This window comes from Parambassis ranga, chromosome 3, assembly GCF_900634625.1.
Source record: "Parambassis ranga chromosome 3, fParRan2.1, whole genome shotgun sequence".
Lineage (NCBI taxonomy): Eukaryota > Metazoa > Chordata > Actinopteri > Ambassidae > Parambassis > Parambassis ranga.
In genome coordinates, this window is record NC_041024.1 from 7,876,581 (window position 1) to 7,893,669 (window position 17,089).

The following is a 17,089-nucleotide window of genomic DNA, read 5'->3' on the forward strand; positions in this document are numbered from 1 at the left end:
AAGTTAAACTGACTCAATTTATTTCTGTTGTTAAGTGAAGAGAAATGTTTATTCAAATTCAATATAAGTTTAGGTTAAGAGAATTTTGACTTTTTTTTTTATTTTGACCAACTTCTTAAAACAACGGTTTTTATTTGTTTAATTATTATTTTAAGACCACAGAGACACTGGTAAGAAAAGTGTATCAAATTATACCGGAATGAATAACGGGGGAGTTTATGAACAAACATTTAATTAAACTAGTTAGAATTAGGCGGTTTTTAAATGGGAGTTAATGGGAGCCAGATGCTTGTTGAACCCCTTGCCGGCCAACAGCGGTATCGCACTTCCGCATTGGCCTTGTTTCTCAGCTCACGTGGCCGCTATGCCCTTACGGCATTACGTAATGGTCAGCTGATCGAGGAGGAAGTAAACACCGCTGAAGTGTAGGCAAACACGGCGGAGAAAGGTAATACAATATAGCCGACATTTCAACTGAAATTCGTATTATTTACTGTGAAGGTTTGCCTGCTTTGAGTGTTTTGAACGCAGTTTGTTTCCTGCTGGTGAAGAATATCCGTTAATTAAGATAAAAATCATGAAAGACTGCTGCAACCGTTAGCTCGAACCTTAGCTTAAGCACGGTGTTCAGCATGACTTATCGTGACTGTTTCGGTTTAAGAGCAAAAACAAACACACTTTAAAGTGGGCTTTATTATTAATAATTATAATAATAATAACCACACTTTGACTCATGTTTACAGATTGGACTTTTGTCACCTGTCATACCATCTCGCCTGACTCCCTAAAGTTTTTCTGGGAGAAGCGATGAGAGAATTGCACTGTGTGTAAATAGCTGACTTCTTGAGTCCACATGGAGAGTTCAGTACTGTGTATACTAATGTTTATTATTTTTTTGTGAACTGTAGAAGCGGCGTTCCAAATGACGTCTCTTGTCTGCACTTTACAAGACCATCAAGATGATGTCAACTGGTGTGCCTTCTCAGCTAAACTGTTGGCCTCATGTTCCGGGGACAAAACTGTCAGGATATACAGCACAAAGGACTTCTCAGAGCTGCCTTTCTCGCCGCTATCAGGACACGGCTACAGCGTCCACTGCTGCTGCTTCAGTGCCTGCGGACAGTTCCTCGCCTCATGCTCCACAGATGCAAGCATCGTGGTCTGGTCCATGGTCACAGGTGAGATCGAGGCAGTCCTTGAGCATCCTGGTCGTAGCCCTGTGAGGATCTGTGCGCTCTCTCCTGACTCTGTCCATCTGGTTTCTGGTGCATCTGATGGCACGTTGGCTCTTTGGGATTTCCCTTCCAAACAATTGTGCAGGTAGGGATTTTTTTAAGGAAATACCCAGCCTACTAAAACAATTGTATACAGCAATGTACAGGCTAAAAGATTAATTACAAAAATCAATAGGCCTACTATTTGTAGGGATGTACAATACAATAGTCTGTTATCTTGACAACATTGGCTGAGATATTTGTGCAGACACCTCACTTCTCACAAGTGTTTGCTGTGTCATGACATCATATTTGCTCTTTCATGTCTGCATACAATTTAGCAATGGGTTTTTGTCCTGACTACAATGACCAAAGCTGAGCTGAACTGAAAACCAGACTGCTTATACAGCTGCTGTTTTGTTGTGTTTCTGAAGGACTGGGGCAGTAACTGACACGACAATGGTAGCCTGCTCCTTCAGCCCCTGCAGTCAGATGTTCATGACCGGCTCCACCTATGGAGACCTGCGTCTTTGGGACCTAGACATGAACCAGCTCCTCGTGGAGAAGAATGCCCATGACCTGGGAGTCTCCTGCTGCACCTTCTCTCCCTGCATCCTCAGTGGTGAGAAGAAGCATTGCTGTGACATATGGCAAAGTCAGGTAGCATCTTAGATAAGAATGCAGCAGTTTACTTTTGCATATCTGCCTAGATACACAGCAATAGCACTCGGGTAGATAGACAGGCAAATGACATGTGATCATAACGCTCTCATCTGTGGTTTTAGTGATATTGTGTGATGAAGAGCTGACAGGGCAGTATTTGCATTTCTGTCTTTTAGGTGGTCAAATTGTAGAGTTTCAGCTGGCATCCTGTGGCCAAGACAGTCACCTGAAGATATGGGCCATCAACAAGCTTCATTCTGGAGGTACAGTGACAAGTTTACTCCATGTAGTCTTAATATATTCTAAACAACTAAAGTTCCACCATGCAAGGCAGAATTTTACTGTAATGCAGGTAGATGTGATGTGTTGTAATCCTGTTCATTTTAAGGCCCTTTTCACATTTTAGACAGAGGCTGACAGGACTGATGCTAAATACATACACATCACACAGCCTAATTTGTTTGCTTAATCAGCACCAAGGAAGACCGGTGCTGCCGAATAAACCTACAATTTACATTAAACAAATCCAAATTAGCTGCCATTGAAAGGCCTGCTATCTGTTTTTTAGGCTACTGAGTGTATTCATTGTTCACACTCAGTAGATTTAATGTTCTCGCTTTATCATAGCAGTCTGACCTAGTTTATGTTTCTCTGGTCACTTTAACATCACTCAGTGGGAACATTTGTACCGTCTATACAATAGTTGCTTTCTCTTGCAGCTTATAAGATGCAGCTCCTGCACACATTAACCGGCCAGTTGGCTCCAGTCCTCTCCTGTGCATACTCCTCAGATGGGCAACTGCTGGTGTCTGGGTAAAGTTTTGCATGTCCAGCCATTTGCATGGTTCAACCTTATTTGTTTTTGACCTCGTGATCACTGCAGTAGTATAAATGGCTGGAAATCAAAAATTCTTTCTGATGTCAGCTATCATACAAGCTATACACAACTTGACCTAAAACTCGTGTATGTACATTCATTTAACCTGCATAATTAAAGGATTTTTAATCATCCACATTCCCCTAAAGAACATCCACAGCTGGAAGCCACTAAATAAAAATAAAAATTCTCTTGATCTTAAATAGATCAGTCTTCATGTCTTGATCTATTTAGGATGAAAAGATTGATGTAAAATATAGATTGTTTGTTTGCCTGGATGTTTATGTAGGCCATCCTCATACACGCACATGTGCAGTACACCAAATCATCCACTGGGGGGAGACATAGATCGCTATATTCATCAATGAGTGAGGGTAGATCTGACCATACTGTACTGCACTAAATAGTTTACTGGGTAATTTAAACACTTCCTATATTTTTCTTTTATAGCTCAGTGGACAAAACTGTTACAATCTATGATGCTGTAAGTAAATCACGTTTTAATTTTTTTTACCATAAATATGCACTACCTATTTCTTTACAGTGCTCATTTTGTTTTTTGCTGCCCTTTGCAGAAGAATGCAGTTTTGCTGTACACACTGAACCAGCATGAGAGGTAAGTATCCAGCCACTTTTGTTTATGAGTTTATCTGTTTCTGATTTCTCTCACGTCTTATGTGAGTATTTCATGATATAACTTCCTGTCAAAGCACAATTAAGACTCAACACATTACAAGAGTAATGTGGCCTAAATGTAAAATTGAAAACAAAAAAAAATACGATATTTAACATGTGATGGCTGATGTTGGTAATATTCACTCTTATTCTTATTCCACCCTTTCACATGCTGAATTCCTAAAAGAGGTTTTTCACAGTTTTCTTGGCATCTTAGTAACTCTTGTGTTTACAAATGTGCACAAGTTCAGTCTCTTTTTTAATAACTTTCCCTGCCGCTCAAGCAGGTTCTGGTGGTATAGTTTGTATCCATGAGCCTGTTTTGTTTGGCTTCTTTGCTTAAAGATATGACAAGGCATCATGGCAACATATTTTAAGACCAGTTTTTGGGTTCAGTGCAATAAAAAATATGATTGCGTTGGGGTCATCAAATATGCAGCTTTAGAATAAGATAGGGACCCATTCCACATCTCTCCCCTTCACCTACATATAAGCGTTAGATGAATGATCACACTTACATGCTATTTATACGTCCATCCAGCCACCTGTGTTTGAAAGGCAGCTCGCTCTTTTTAGAGGGGCAAAAGAAAGTCGTTTCGGAAAATCACTAACTGGCATGGAAGCAGGCGAGGCAAGTTGAGGAAAAGTGGATAAATAGAGTCGAAGTAAATCACTTTTTTTTTCCTCAACAAAATGCCTACAGGAAACTCATTCAGCCAGCTGTTAATATCCACTGTGAGAACGTCTTGGTGTTGGGTTAGTGCGTGCCTTTTTCTCAATTCTTATCTGAGGTTTTTAAAGACGTTTTGTGAAGCCAGCTAGCTTTTGTGGATCAACATTTCTCAGCAATCCAGCTTAGGTTTTAGAGAGATTTGTCCTCATTAACATTGCCTTGACTTTCTTGAATCAGCTGAAAATTTGACTTTAATCCTTATTTTAGATCTTAGCGCAGCCTTTTGACATGGTAAGCCATCTTTGAATTGGCCCAGTGGTGGAACACATTTCCATCCCTGCTACATTTAAGTCTGGAAAAAAAATCTTTTCAGATGTTTCACAACAGCATCATTTAGGTGATTGTCCTCTTCTGCAGGTACGTGACAGCGTGCTGCTTCTCTCCTACTGCACCACTAATTGCCACAGGATCAATGGATAAAAGCGTAAACATATGGAGGCTGGAGGACAGCTGCAGTGGGCAGAGTGGGTTAAAGCATGCAGATCATTGAAAAAAGTAACATCTATACTTATTAACCCTGTCTTAAAATCTGCTTTTGTTCCTTTTACTGTTATTGCACCCTTTGTCCAACGGAAAGATGGGAAGTCTTTGCTTGGTGAGCATTCATTTAAGCATTTTTATGTGTTTTTGGTGCTGTACAACAATGAGTTACAGGTATATAATCCTTGAGTTGAGGTTGTGTTGAGAATATGATAAAGAATGCAACAATGCATTCTTTATCATATTCTCATATGCATTCAATGTAAGATTGCATTGAATTTCTCATGTTCACTTAAATTTTCCTGTGTGTTCCAGAGGAACCTGCTCAAACAACAAGTGAAGGTGAGAGAAAAAGAGAAAATATGGAGACTATAAAAATTTAGTGGTAAATTAAACCGCACTCTTTATACAAAATGTGCACCAAGAGCTAGGATAATGTCATAATTGTAATTTGATTACAAAGTTAGCTCTAGTAATAAATGTGTATTTCTTTTTGCAAAGATCAAACATGATGTATTAATGAAAATGTTGATGAACCCTCCAGACATTTATTTCTATGACCTGTGTTGGTGCACACCTGTAGTTAGCAGGATTTCAGGATTGTCTTGCATGGAGAATATTAGGTGCTGCAGCTGTCAAAGACTGACCGTCTTGCTTTGACTCACCCCTCTCAGGGAGTGCCTCAGCAGGCCGATCGAAGCTGCTGGTCAGTGATTGGTCAGAGGATGACGTGTCAGAGTGGCTGGCAGAGGAAGGCCTCGAGGGATTGGTGGACAAATTCAAGGCCAACAACATAGATGGGACAGAGCTGCTCAGTCTCACCAAGGAAACGCTGGCGTCAGAGCTGCACATAGGTGAGGAAGACAAACATCACACAGTGCTCAGCTAGTGCAATGCCACTTCATCACTCCCTCCTTCTCTTATAGTCTGCATGCTTTCTTTTAAGGAATAGAAAGCCAGTTTTATGGGTATTACTCGTGGCCGGATTAGGATTTTTCTACTATTCATATGGTTAAAAGGCGTCACATTGAAGTAAAGTAGGGGTGAAGGAATGCATGTTGATGGGGGTTTTACTCAGCAAGATTACACAATATTAGGCTGCACTGCAAAAGCACACGGCTTTGGGGTTTCAGCAGTTCTGACTTTAATCTGAAGCACTTTATTGGTTGCATAACACAATCCTCAAAAGGGAAATTCCCATAAGGTAGAAAGTGGCTTTACACCTAATGTCATTAAGCCTTCTTGGATATTTCCAAGTGTGTCTCCATTTTTTTTTCCTTCTCAGACGTTGGCTATATTTCTATCTTTTTTTTCTGGTGAAGTGAAACCACTAGGCTAAAGTAGGAGTGTTATGTTGTCAATGTCAGTCTACCAGCTAGGCCAGTATCGTCATGTAGTTGTCAGCAAATGTTTGCTGTATTGCCATGCCGTCATTTCCATCCCACAGTCGCTGTCAGTCACCCCTCAGTTTACACAGCTTCAGTGTGGTGACAGCTTGTGTTCACATTGTTCTGTTTTTAGTAACACAGCATGAAGCCCACCTTTATACCAGAACTTACCTCGACAACAGTATTGAGCAGCAACGTGTTTTCATTTACTGCAGTGACAGACAGAGACGCAGGCATATTTTTCAAAGGTGGGAGTGAAATCAATACCTTTCTTCTGAAGAGGCAGAATAATAAACAGAATGAGTCTACAGAGTGTTTTGTGTTCAGCTGTTGTTAACTCATGATTCACTGTTTAAACTTTCATTTCTTTGCTAGCGTTTAAGCCAGTCTTCTTCAAACCAAAATGCAGTTTGGGTGCCTGCTTAGTATTTAGCGTCAAATTGGACAGACAGTCAGGAGACATGGTCTGCTCCCACCATGTTCTCTCTCACCCACGCTCAGATTTGCCATCCAAGAGTGAAAAGTGCTAAACGCAGGGATGACAAATGCTCAAAACCCTGGTATTATTAATTATTAAACATTGTGTTTGGGTCAGCTCAGATTGTTCCACTTTACACTCTAGTAATTTTTTTCTGTCACATTTCCTTACTCTCCTCCTTATGTTTGTGAGTGTAGAGTCAGTTGGGATGCGCAGTAAACTCCTGAGGAAGGTTGAGGAGCTAAAGAGTGATTCGGTGTGTTCTGGTATCCCTGATGAGTTCCTGTGTCCAATCACCAGAGAGCTGATGAGGGAGCCGGTTATTGCTGCTGGTAAGTTGTGATCAGAACTTTTCCACTTGCTAAAATGTATGTGTTTTACCACTGCAGGAACCAACAGGTCTTTTTTGGTTAGCCCACAGCGAGGCTTTGAGCCAGGAGGGCATGTTTAGGTGTGTTTTTTTGATCAAAGGAGCTTAGTGCTGGCATTGCACTGTTCGATCAATCACAGTAACTTGCAGTAGATATCATTTTCTCTCCTACTTCTGGAAGTGGAAAAACATGAAAACACAAGTTACACTAAAACAGTCGCCAGTTCCTGCGGTCCAAAAACAATACCTAACTACAGTGTCGGTAATTTTGACCTCATTACACATTACAGTTTCCTTCAACCTAAACTTGGAGGTAAACAAAAACAACATGCAGCATCTTAGGATGAAAGATGACAAATAAACAATGAGGTGCAGGCTTTGGCTGATTACCCAGTGAATTAAGTCCAGAGGTATGGATTTGATCATGTCACCTTTGTTCCTCTACTAGACACACACTGCCTGTTACACTGTTAGTTCTTCTTTATTAATTTGTGTCATTCACACTGTGTATGTTTCCTAACAGATGGCTACTCGTATGAAAGAGAGGCTATTGAAAGCTGGATCAACACCAAGAACCGCTCCAGTCCCATGACCAATCTCCCTTTACTGACAACTCTGCTCACACCAAACCACACCCTGAAGATGGCTATTGGCCGCTGGAAGACCAGTCACTAGCTGCTGGAAGGCCCACGTCAGACAGAAATTCTGCAGCTGTTCAGGTGCAGGTGTGTGTCTGATTTCTTTCAATGTGATGGGTTTTTTTTTGTTGTGTCAATTATTTATAAAGCTGCAAGCAGAAAGGTAACAAATATATTATTTTAACAGCTTTTGCATGTTGGTTGTCAGTTTACTGCTCATACATAGAGTAGAACAAAAGAACATCCAAGTTTTGGCCACAGGGAGAATTCAGTTTCATGTTTTACTTCAATCCTGGTCTGGTCTGCTGCCTCCTCAGGTAACATATCAGTCTCATTGACTTTAGCCAAAAGTAAGTTTGCTTTTTGCAGAATTCTTAAGTGCCAGACATAAAACACATAAATAAAACTAGTACATGATGTACTAAATACATTTTTCATTACTTCTTACTTCAAAAGGCATTTCTTTGGTCCTATTGATCCTTCAATCCTTATACAGGTAGACATTTTTTCAGGAGTGGGTCTTTTCAGATTCAGAGAGTGTTGAGGTAGAAGTTAGCAAGGGGTCATCATAACTTACAATATGGATTTTGCAGCTAGTGCAGTCGCCCCCTGCTGGCAAAAAAGAATACATGTGTAAGGCACATCCTATAGTTTGAATCTTCTTTTTATACAGTGTGTGAGAGCTACCTAGCCACACTGTAGCCACACAGAAAGTCTGCTGTTTATATTGGTGAAGGTTTGATCGGGAATTCAATGCACTATTTGCACAACCTGTGAGTAAGCATTAGATTGTTTTTTTTTGTTTTTTTAGATTTTTTTGTACATTGCAGGACTTTGTTGGGTACAAATCCTGTGCAAATAGTGCTTGACCAATTTCACATTTGTTCAGAAACTGCAGTGTGCACATGTGCAGTTTATTTTGAAGGGTCGGTTAAATATCAGTTGAGATAAATTCACACACAAACTCCAAAACTTCAACAACATACTACGAATCATACTGTGAAAAAAGCAGATGTAGAAATGTAGTCCTCTATTAATATTTTATTAAACCACAGTCATAATGTGGTAACATTCTGTAATCCATAGTATGACTCTGAAAAGGGTATATGACAACTATGGACATACAGTCAGGTAAGAAGTCTCTTAAGTTTTTCTCTACTATCCTGCACTCTGTAATTGCTCTCTGTGTCCAAATAAACCAATAAACACTCCATATGAATATGTCCTCTGCTATGCAAAAATAAATAACATATATACTGTGTATATTGAAGCAATCAATCCAATGTTAGGATAATGATAAGAAGTTTCCAACAATGTCATATACAGTACAGTACCTTTTTTATCAAATGTACCAAGAAAAAGAATCTCAAGTACACAAAGTAATTTCTTCTGAAGCCTGTAATGCCGACAGATAACCACTTACAGGGGAAATATATAATCTGCAAATATAGTGTACACCGTACAAATATAAATGTTTTTTAAAAGACACTTGACAATAGAAATGGTCATATCCTGCAACTAATAGCGTGAGGTTTTGTATATCCGTGCACAAAGCTTTCTCTGACTTATACTTTTTGATATAATAAATTAAATGTTGAGACAATATACTACTTTTTTTTTTAAATCCCTACTTAAGGTATGTCTGGTTTTTTGAATACACTAGTGTAGCTGTTTACATGTAGGCAAAAGCATAGTAGCCTGAGTTGAACACTGGTTCTAGATTGTAAATGCAGTGCAGCAGCATAAATCTACAAAACAGGCTCAGGGAAGGGAGCTCTTCTCTCCCTTGCTACCTTATGTGGGACATAGCTTGTTGAAAACAGCCTGTATCTGTGCTTTGATAAACTATATTCAGACGTTGGACTCTATAAATGAGCGTTTGGGTTTTATGGGAGCCATGTGCAGAGCTGGGTTGTCTCTCGTTAGGCTCGCCTGTCTGTGTCTTCCATCAGGGAAGCGGAGCTGTGAGGAGGAAGTTCCTCTGGCCTCTCGCTGGTGGAGCCTGTCTCCAAACTCCCGGCCCTGCTGCTGGCTGTTGGTCTGGTTCCCAGAGAGCTGCTCCTGGAATGAGGCGCGTTTGAACTCACTGTTCAGCCCTTGGAACTCCATGACTGACATACTAAAACTCTCCACCCCTCCCCCTCCCCCCTGTCGGCTCAGGCCAGAGGTCTGCTGACCTTGGACTCTAACTGCTTTGTCCATGACTCCCATGAAGGGCCGGGGCTTTAGCTCAGGTTTTGTCTTGAAGCTGCCACTGCTCTTGATCGGGCACGGGGGATCTGGTGCTTGTTGCCTGCCTCCATCTGACAGGTTCCCACTGGAGGCTTGACTGGAGCTGGAGCCCCTCGAGCCAGCTGTTCCTCCTCCACCACCATCCCTCCTAACCTCCATGCCAGACCCCAAAGCCAGTGCCAGTCCATCCAGATTCACAGAGTGTGTGGACAGTCTGTCAGAGCCCCTGGAGAAACTGGACGAGCGGGGCTGGTACATCTGAAGAGGTCCAGGCGGGGAGGAGTTGTTTGGGGACATGGGGTGGTAGTGCTCAGTGGGGCTGTGGCCAGAATGTTCATTGGCTGATCCAGGGCCGATGTCGATACCCACTGTCGGCGCAGGCCTGAGGGAGGTGGAGATGTGTCTACCAGGCAGAGGACTCGAGGGGCCGCAGAGAGAGAGAGGCCGTCCCCCAACTCTGCTCCCTGACTGGAGGGAGTGGCAGTGGTGATGAGTCCTGCTGCCTTGGCTCTGGGTCTGCCTGGTCACAGTAGGAACAGGCTCCGGCATGTCTACAAACAGCTGGTTCTGTACATACTCCTCTTGAGGGAAACATGGCGACTGATCCGTTAAACCAAAGGCTACACCTCCAGGGAGAGTCCTGTTTGGAGCGTAGGGATTCAGAGGCCAAAATTCTGGACTTTTACCACAGTGCAGGCTTAATTCTTCACCCTCCTCCTTCTCTTCCTCCTTCTCTGCATCAGCCTGCTCTGCTGGGATTTGCCTCTCTAGACTTCCCTGTGAATAGACGTCTGCTTCCTCCTCAGTGGTTTGGTGGTGGTGGGTGTGAGGGTCCCTGTTGTAACCCTGTGCCGCGCTGTTGCTGGATATCTTCTGATGATGTTTGTATTCCTCTTCTACTCGAGCCAGCAGGCGGCGGATCTCCCGGTTGGACGGGCAGAGTCGTGCTGCTTCGTGGAGGTCTGCCAGCGCTGCGGCATACTGCCTGGGGAGGACAGAGAAAGTGAACAAAAGGACGTTAAAAATGCTTAATTTACAGTGCCACTGAGACGTAGCATTACCCATGCTTGCATGGTTTGCTTTGAGATGTTTAATATTGTTGTACCTGCTGCTCCTCTTGGCTCGTGCTCTGGCATAATAGGCTTCATAAGACCGGGGTTTCAATTCCAGGGCTTTTGTTGCAAAGTCTTCAGCTATGCCGAAATCCTGTGTCGTCAAAGAAAAAAAGTTTTGTTGTTGTTTAAATTGAAAATTAGGACACAGAGCAGTAACAAACAAACCCACTGTAGGATCAGCTGTATGGTTAAGCAACAAGATATATGAGTGTTTGTTTGCATCTTCATAATATGGATCTGAAGATCAAAGCCTGTTTATTGAAAGCCAACACACGCTGCAATCATTTTTATTGACTAAGACCAGAAAGGGAGAAACTGCTAGTTTTTTTTTTTCTGCTCTCATCGTCACTCTCAGGTGAATATTTAATGACGGCAACACATTGTGATTCTGTCCTTGAGAGTGAGGTCAAAATGGCAGCCTTGAATGTGAGATTGTGAACATTGCTGCTGAATGTTTAATGACAGTATCATGTAGTCTCCCTGCTGGCCCTGCATTCTGTTATAATATGTGGATTTTTGCCAGCCCACTCTCACGTCCACTGTAAATAAATCCTCCCCCACGCCCACCCCCACCCCCACCCCTTTCTGTAGAGTCGCAGAGAAAGAGTGCAGTGCTCGGTCTGCCAGAGAGAGTGACCTTATCACATCACATTATCTGCTCCATTATTCATCAGCCACAGTGACCCTAAGGATGGCATTTTTACACAGTCTGTTAGGACGTCTGTCATCACCAGGGTGGGTTCCAAACCTGGCTGCAGGCCACACACATCTATCTCTACACTAACAACACACCGTTATTCATTATGTCACCACCTGCTTCCAGGTCTTACACGTACATTCTGTTTACCGGGGAGACATGAAATTAGATCTGAAAAGCAGAGATATTTTTACAGCCAGCCATACCAGCGCTGACATTATCTTTTTATGTTGATACAGATAAATTATATATCTTAAGGAACCATCTACTTTGCCTTGCCAGCTCTTCTTCTGCTGTTCCCTGAGCGTCTAATAAACCTGCCGATGTTAAATAGTGCATGAGCAGTTTGATACATCCGTGGGCCTTACATTGGTTTTCCTGCGGCAGCGAGAAAGGTTGAGATAGAGGGATACTCTGAGGTCTTTCAGCCCTTTCAGCTCCTCTCCCTGCCCCTCACGAGGCAGCTTCCTCAGGGCATACTGGTAACGCTGGCCTGCCTCCTTCATACGTCCCTTCTGAGGTTCACACAAGAAATAGAGTGTTAGCTTTGATGCCTAATCCAAGCTTCCACATTCACTCACTAGAATTTAGAATTCACCTTGTAGAGTATGTTCCCTTCCTCCATCAGCTTCTGCAGCAGTATGAGGAGGATGTCTGGTTTAGACGAAGCCATAGCCCACGTAGCGTGACCTAATGGAGAGACACAAACATTTATATATACTTTATATGACCTGTCTTGCTTTGTCGCTGTGTGTGCTGCATAAATCAACTACCTGATCGATCGTGTGGAGCCGTCCTGTAGCCTTTTTGGGTGATGGGGGATAGTGGGGAGAGGATCGAAAGAGAGAGGTGGAGAGGGAGTTAGAGAAGTGGATGTAAAACTGCAGATGCTGCAGAAAAGTGTAACAGTATGCTGGCAAGTATGAAATATCTATCTATACATATGAGCAGGGTCTTCATTGATTGGTTTGCGTCATATACAAATGAATGAATACACTCCGAGTGTGTGATTTATGCTGGTGTAGATTTATGCTCATTTTGGAGGCAGGTTTTAACTCTGTTGTGTCATAGAATATATAATTCCCTGATATGGGATTTACAGCAGTGTTCATACCAGTCTTGGATCCTTTCTTAAGCAGGGAAGCCACCAGGGCCGGGTTCTGGCAGCCCGTCACTCGGTCTGATCCTCTGTTACCGTTGCTGTCCGCTCTCTCCAGCACGGCTCCATGTTCCACCAGGCAATGCACCTAATCGTGCAGTGAATAACAACAACGTGTTTATATTCAAAATATTTCAGTCATCTGGCTGATTACATGCTGTATGCAACAAAGCTGTCTGCCCCTCTATATCACTGACTTTGGAGAATTGTTGATTATCAGATAGTTTTGATTAAACCTCCAGCTGTGAATGAGAGACAAACTGCTCGGATTGAAGTTATCTGACTCCACGTGAACTCTGATTGAAATTCAACATCCTGTGCTGAAGATTGTTATCATTATTTTTGGCAATTATGATTTCTGTCACTTGCCTAAAATAACCTAGGATAGTAATTATGTATTGTGCATGACTAATTACAATTTGCAAGATTGTAAACATACACTTTTCTAGCTCCTCCAAACCACAAGTAGGACATATGATATCTAAAACCAGAGCTTGGAACCCACCATATCTGCATCCCCGCTGAGGGCGGCAAGGTCCAACGGGGTCCGACCCTGTCTGTCTGGGTGGTTCAAGTCTGCGCCTGCCTCTGCCAGAAGTTGCACCGCACCTTTCTGGCCCTTCATACAGGCCCACCCGAGTGCAGTCAGCCCCTCCTGATCAGCCGAAGACAGAGAAGCACCTGGGACCACAAACAATACAACTTGTCATTACACAGTTTACGCGTTATACATCAAACATACTTGGATATCACTGTGGAAGATGGTCGACTCTCACCCTTTGACAGAAGGAGTTCAACCGTGCTCACGTGGCCCTCAGAGGAAGCCAGCATCAGCGCAGTGCGCCCCTGCTTGTCGCTGACGTTGGCGTCTGCACCTTGCTTCAGCAGCAGCTCTACAATCTGGGAAATGGATGGAAATTATTCATGAAAATAAATGCAAAACCAGATGAGGAACATCCGGTTCTGGTGACCCTTCCTTCACCTGTGTATGTCCATGTTTAGTGGCACTGAGCAGAGGGACCATTCCTCTGCGGTTTGGTATCTCCGGCCCCGCCCCCCGCTCCAGGAGGAAGACGCACATCTCCATCCTCCCTCTCCCTGCTGCTGCGCTCAGCACTGACAGAGGGTCGGCATGAAGATGAGACGACAAGGCGGAGAAGAATATGTAATTGACACATTTAGGAGTGAAGTAGAAGCAGGAGTGAGAAACAGAAAGGGAGAAAACAAGGCTGGTTATTTCCATCATCTGTCTCATTCTAACACAGGTGCAGAAGCTCTTTGTGTAATTTTTCAGCTTTATTTTACATTTTGCATTTAATCTCTTTCCGTTTGTCCTGAAGCTCTGCACAGTGTTATTTTGACAAATGATGGTTCTTGTTTTTTTTTAGCATGCGAGTCCTTCAACTAATTGAGCAGCTGAGGATAAGGGGCAAGGTATTGATGCAATTGTCTAACCTCCAAATACCCTTGATAAATAACATTATGTTTCAGGTGGCCACAGGCTTCAGTGGCTTCGAATCAATTTTTGTAATACTGGCTTTAAGGAGAATTTATTGTCATATAAGAGCAGCTATAGTAAACAAGTCCCTGGTACAGTAATTAGACCTCAACACATATCCTTCACTGACAATTTGTCCAACCCTAATGGACTGTAATCCAATGACGCTAACACTCAACATAAAACAAATCCAGAGTGGTGTATATACAAAGGTGGATGTTTCATGCTCCCACTTTTTTTTTTTTTTTTTTGAGGACTACAGGGCACTGTGTAATAGAATTATGCAGTAATGGCGCTGTAGGCAGTGATACAGGCTCCATCTCCCATGCTTTGTCTCAGGAAATGGAGCTAACAGAATCCTGCTAGCTGTGCTATCACATCTGTGATAGTGGTAAAAGTATTACAATTGAATAACAGCTTGCTTTTAGATGCTACAAATGTGACTGGACAAGATATTCAGCATGATAAATGGGATACTCCATTTCAGCCAGAAAAAAGCAAAGAATAATTTACAATCAAATCAACCTATTGATATCAATCAGAGCATCCTAAAATCACAATACTGAAGGCAGTAAATGGATAGGCAAAGGGCTCATGCTGCATCTGTGTACAGGTAAGTTTGTTGTTTAATTTGTATTCATGGGACGGAGCTAGGACGTGTGTGAGATGCAACCCTGAAGCCTTTCAGTGCACTGATGGACAGAAAGAGGTGAGAAAGCTAAATTTATCTGACTGATATGAGAAATGCACCCGTTTCTCCCCAGAGTGAGTCGTGAGCGTCCATCTGCACTGCCAGCTGTTCATCTTTCAAGTCCAGCAAGCTTTTCAGCACCTGCAGGAAAACACAATTTTACAGTCCTCTATTTCTGTCTTGCTGTGGAGAAAACAGACCAAAGCACTCAGACACCTTGACCACAGAAAACAACAACAACAACAAAAAGAAATCTTCTGCATCAGGCAAAGACAGGCACCACGCTCTACATAAAGATGATTTTCATTGGATGCGTACCTGTGTGTGTCCCACACTCGCTGCAGCTGTGAGCGCCTGCTGTGCTGCTTGTGTTTTCCCAGTCACAGTTTCATTGCTGTGGTGCTGCTGTGGGTCAGTGGGAGTCTCCGCTCCCCACTCCTGGCCCAGCAAGATGTTGATGATTTCTGCATGGCCTTTCAGCCCGGCGTGGACCAGCGCGCACTGGCCACTCTTATCAGCATGGCCCACCTGGCACAGAGGGGCACACAGAAGGGCTAATAACACTGGTTCTGGCCAGTGGCCGTATTACATTGGCCTAGATCGGCCACTGTTTGTGTCATCTGTCTCCCAGAATAGATTCTGACACTGTGGTGCATGTAAAACCAGAACGATATCACTGGTGTAAAGGTACGAAGAGACTGAGTGTTCTGTCACAGATTAAAATCTGATTCATCTGTGGTAATTATAACGGTTCTGCCTCTCAGAAACCCGCTCTCCCTCTTTGCACAGAAGTGACACTGACCTTGGCTCCTTTCTTGGAGAGCAGGCTGACAATGTCGGCGTGTCCCGCGGCAGCAGCCAGACAGAGGGGCGTCATGCCGCTGTCAGTGGTCCCGTCTACAGGGGCACCCATTTCGAGCAGCAGCGCAACCATCTCCACATGCCCAAGGTGGGCGTGGACTGCTAGGATGGGAGCGTGTCCTATCACCTCTGTACACCAGGTCACACTAGCTCCACCTAGCATTAACAGGCGGCTCACCTGTAGACAGAAACAGTTGACTATATAGGTGTACGATATATTAGCTTTTTACAGTGCTGTGTGCTGTGTGTCACCTTGATGTTAGGTGTATATAGGTTCCTCAGGGAGGCCAGTGCTGCGGACAGACTGTCTGTGCTGCAGTTTACCCACATGGCCTGAAGAACGCTGGAGGACACACCTGTCTTCTTACTGAGGCCCTGTGTAAAAGAGAGACACATACAGGCAGTGAGAGGGAGAGAGAGAATAAGCCTGCTCAGATGAGATCTGCTGAATTTGAATCACGTCCCAGGAGTAGAGCAGTACATACAAAATTCAAGCAATGCCTGCAAATGGTACAATAGTCACTGTGGAAATTTATGTATATGAGCAATGCTGCAAACTCTTACTGTTTTGTGCAGTAATCACAGTCTTCAGAAATGTAGGTACCATCACTCCCAGGCTTAAACCTACATACGTACTTTATATACGTAGTACTGCAGTTCCTGTTACCTTGAATATGTGAGCCTTGAGGATGTGGTGTCCCAGTTCCATGGTCTGCTGCCGGTTCAGCTTGCCCTCCTGTCTGGAGAACATGAATGCCAGGAGAGCATGGCCACTCCTGTCCACACGTAGGTTTGAATCAGACATGCTCTACAAAAGCTCTAATTGATCAAACCCTCATATTATTTGACTTTAAGCATCACCTGGGGTCGCACAGAAAGTCCGTGCTTTCTCCATCAGCTCTCCAAACCAGCCACTCTCTGAAGGAGGGGTGACACAGCATCCGTGTGCCATCCCTACGCCTAATCTACAAACACAAGACAAAGGAAAACTTAGCTGATTAATATGCTCCCTCCAGATGAAGTGCCATGCTAAACTTTTAGCATAAACCCCTTTTTACCCTCTCACCTTTCCTCTTTTCTCATCAGCCTGATACATACTAGTGATTCATGTCATTAACTGTGGTGGCTGTCTTCCTCGTAGTTCCTCTCTCTCTCCAGACCTGCATGCTGACCTGCAGTCTGGCCCCTGATCATTCCAATGCTTATAGCCTGCACCAGTCTCTGTTCTTCATCTTTAGTAGTAATAGTTTCAGATTGACAACATCAACAACCTGTCATGTTGTGTGTGTTGCATGTCTCTTTCTCTCTCCTTCATCCTCT

At 43.3% G+C, this 17,089-nt stretch overlaps 2 protein-coding genes across 3 annotated transcripts in view; one reads left to right on the forward strand and one right to left on the reverse strand.

Moving 5' to 3' along the window:
• Positions 1-338: 338 nt before the first annotated feature.
• Positions 339-8,777, forward strand: wdsub1 (WD repeat, sterile alpha motif and U-box domain containing 1). 2 transcript variants are annotated; one of them, XM_028401060.1, is made up of 14 exons: positions 375-448; positions 744-823; positions 909-1,320; positions 1,649-1,836; positions 2,054-2,140; positions 2,597-2,690; positions 3,205-3,238; positions 3,330-3,370; positions 4,520-4,626; positions 4,740-4,757; positions 4,958-4,984; positions 5,317-5,496; positions 6,706-6,840; positions 7,402-8,777. In XM_028401060.1, the coding sequence occupies exons 3-14, from the start codon at positions 923-925 to the stop codon at positions 7,551-7,553; spliced, it is 1,461 nt and encodes a 486-aa protein (XP_028256861.1). In that variant the 5' UTR covers positions 375-448; positions 744-823; positions 909-922; the 3' UTR covers positions 7,554-8,777. The 2 variants fall into 2 exon arrangements, with proteins under 2 accessions (XP_028256860.1, XP_028256861.1); XM_028401059.1 differs by lacking the exon at positions 744-823 and having other exon boundaries at positions 339-448.
• A 126-nt stretch (positions 8,778-8,903) lies between these two features.
• LOC114432938 (protein TANC1-like) overlaps positions 8,904-17,089 on the reverse strand; it is a 32,241-nt gene continuing 24,055 nt past the window's right edge. Inside the window, exons 14-28 of the mRNA XM_028401065.1 lie at positions 16,631-16,734; positions 16,437-16,545; positions 16,022-16,144; positions 15,711-15,947; positions 15,227-15,436; positions 14,968-15,049; positions 13,702-13,835; positions 13,496-13,619; positions 13,225-13,400; positions 12,675-12,807; positions 12,334-12,363; positions 12,159-12,250; positions 11,929-12,075; positions 10,854-10,954; positions 8,904-10,733 (exon numbers count right to left, since the gene is read on the reverse strand). Coding sequence (XP_028256866.1) covers positions 9,368-10,733; positions 10,854-10,954; positions 11,929-12,075; positions 12,159-12,250; positions 12,334-12,363; positions 12,675-12,807; positions 13,225-13,400; positions 13,496-13,619; positions 13,702-13,835; positions 14,968-15,049; positions 15,227-15,436; positions 15,711-15,947; positions 16,022-16,144; positions 16,437-16,545; positions 16,631-16,734 — 3,168 coding nt within the window. The 3' untranslated portion in view covers positions 8,904-9,367. The remainder of the gene's footprint in view (positions 10,734-10,853; positions 10,955-11,928; positions 12,076-12,158; positions 12,251-12,333; positions 12,364-12,674; positions 12,808-13,224; positions 13,401-13,495; positions 13,620-13,701; positions 13,836-14,967; positions 15,050-15,226; positions 15,437-15,710; positions 15,948-16,021; positions 16,145-16,436; positions 16,546-16,630; positions 16,735-17,089) is intronic.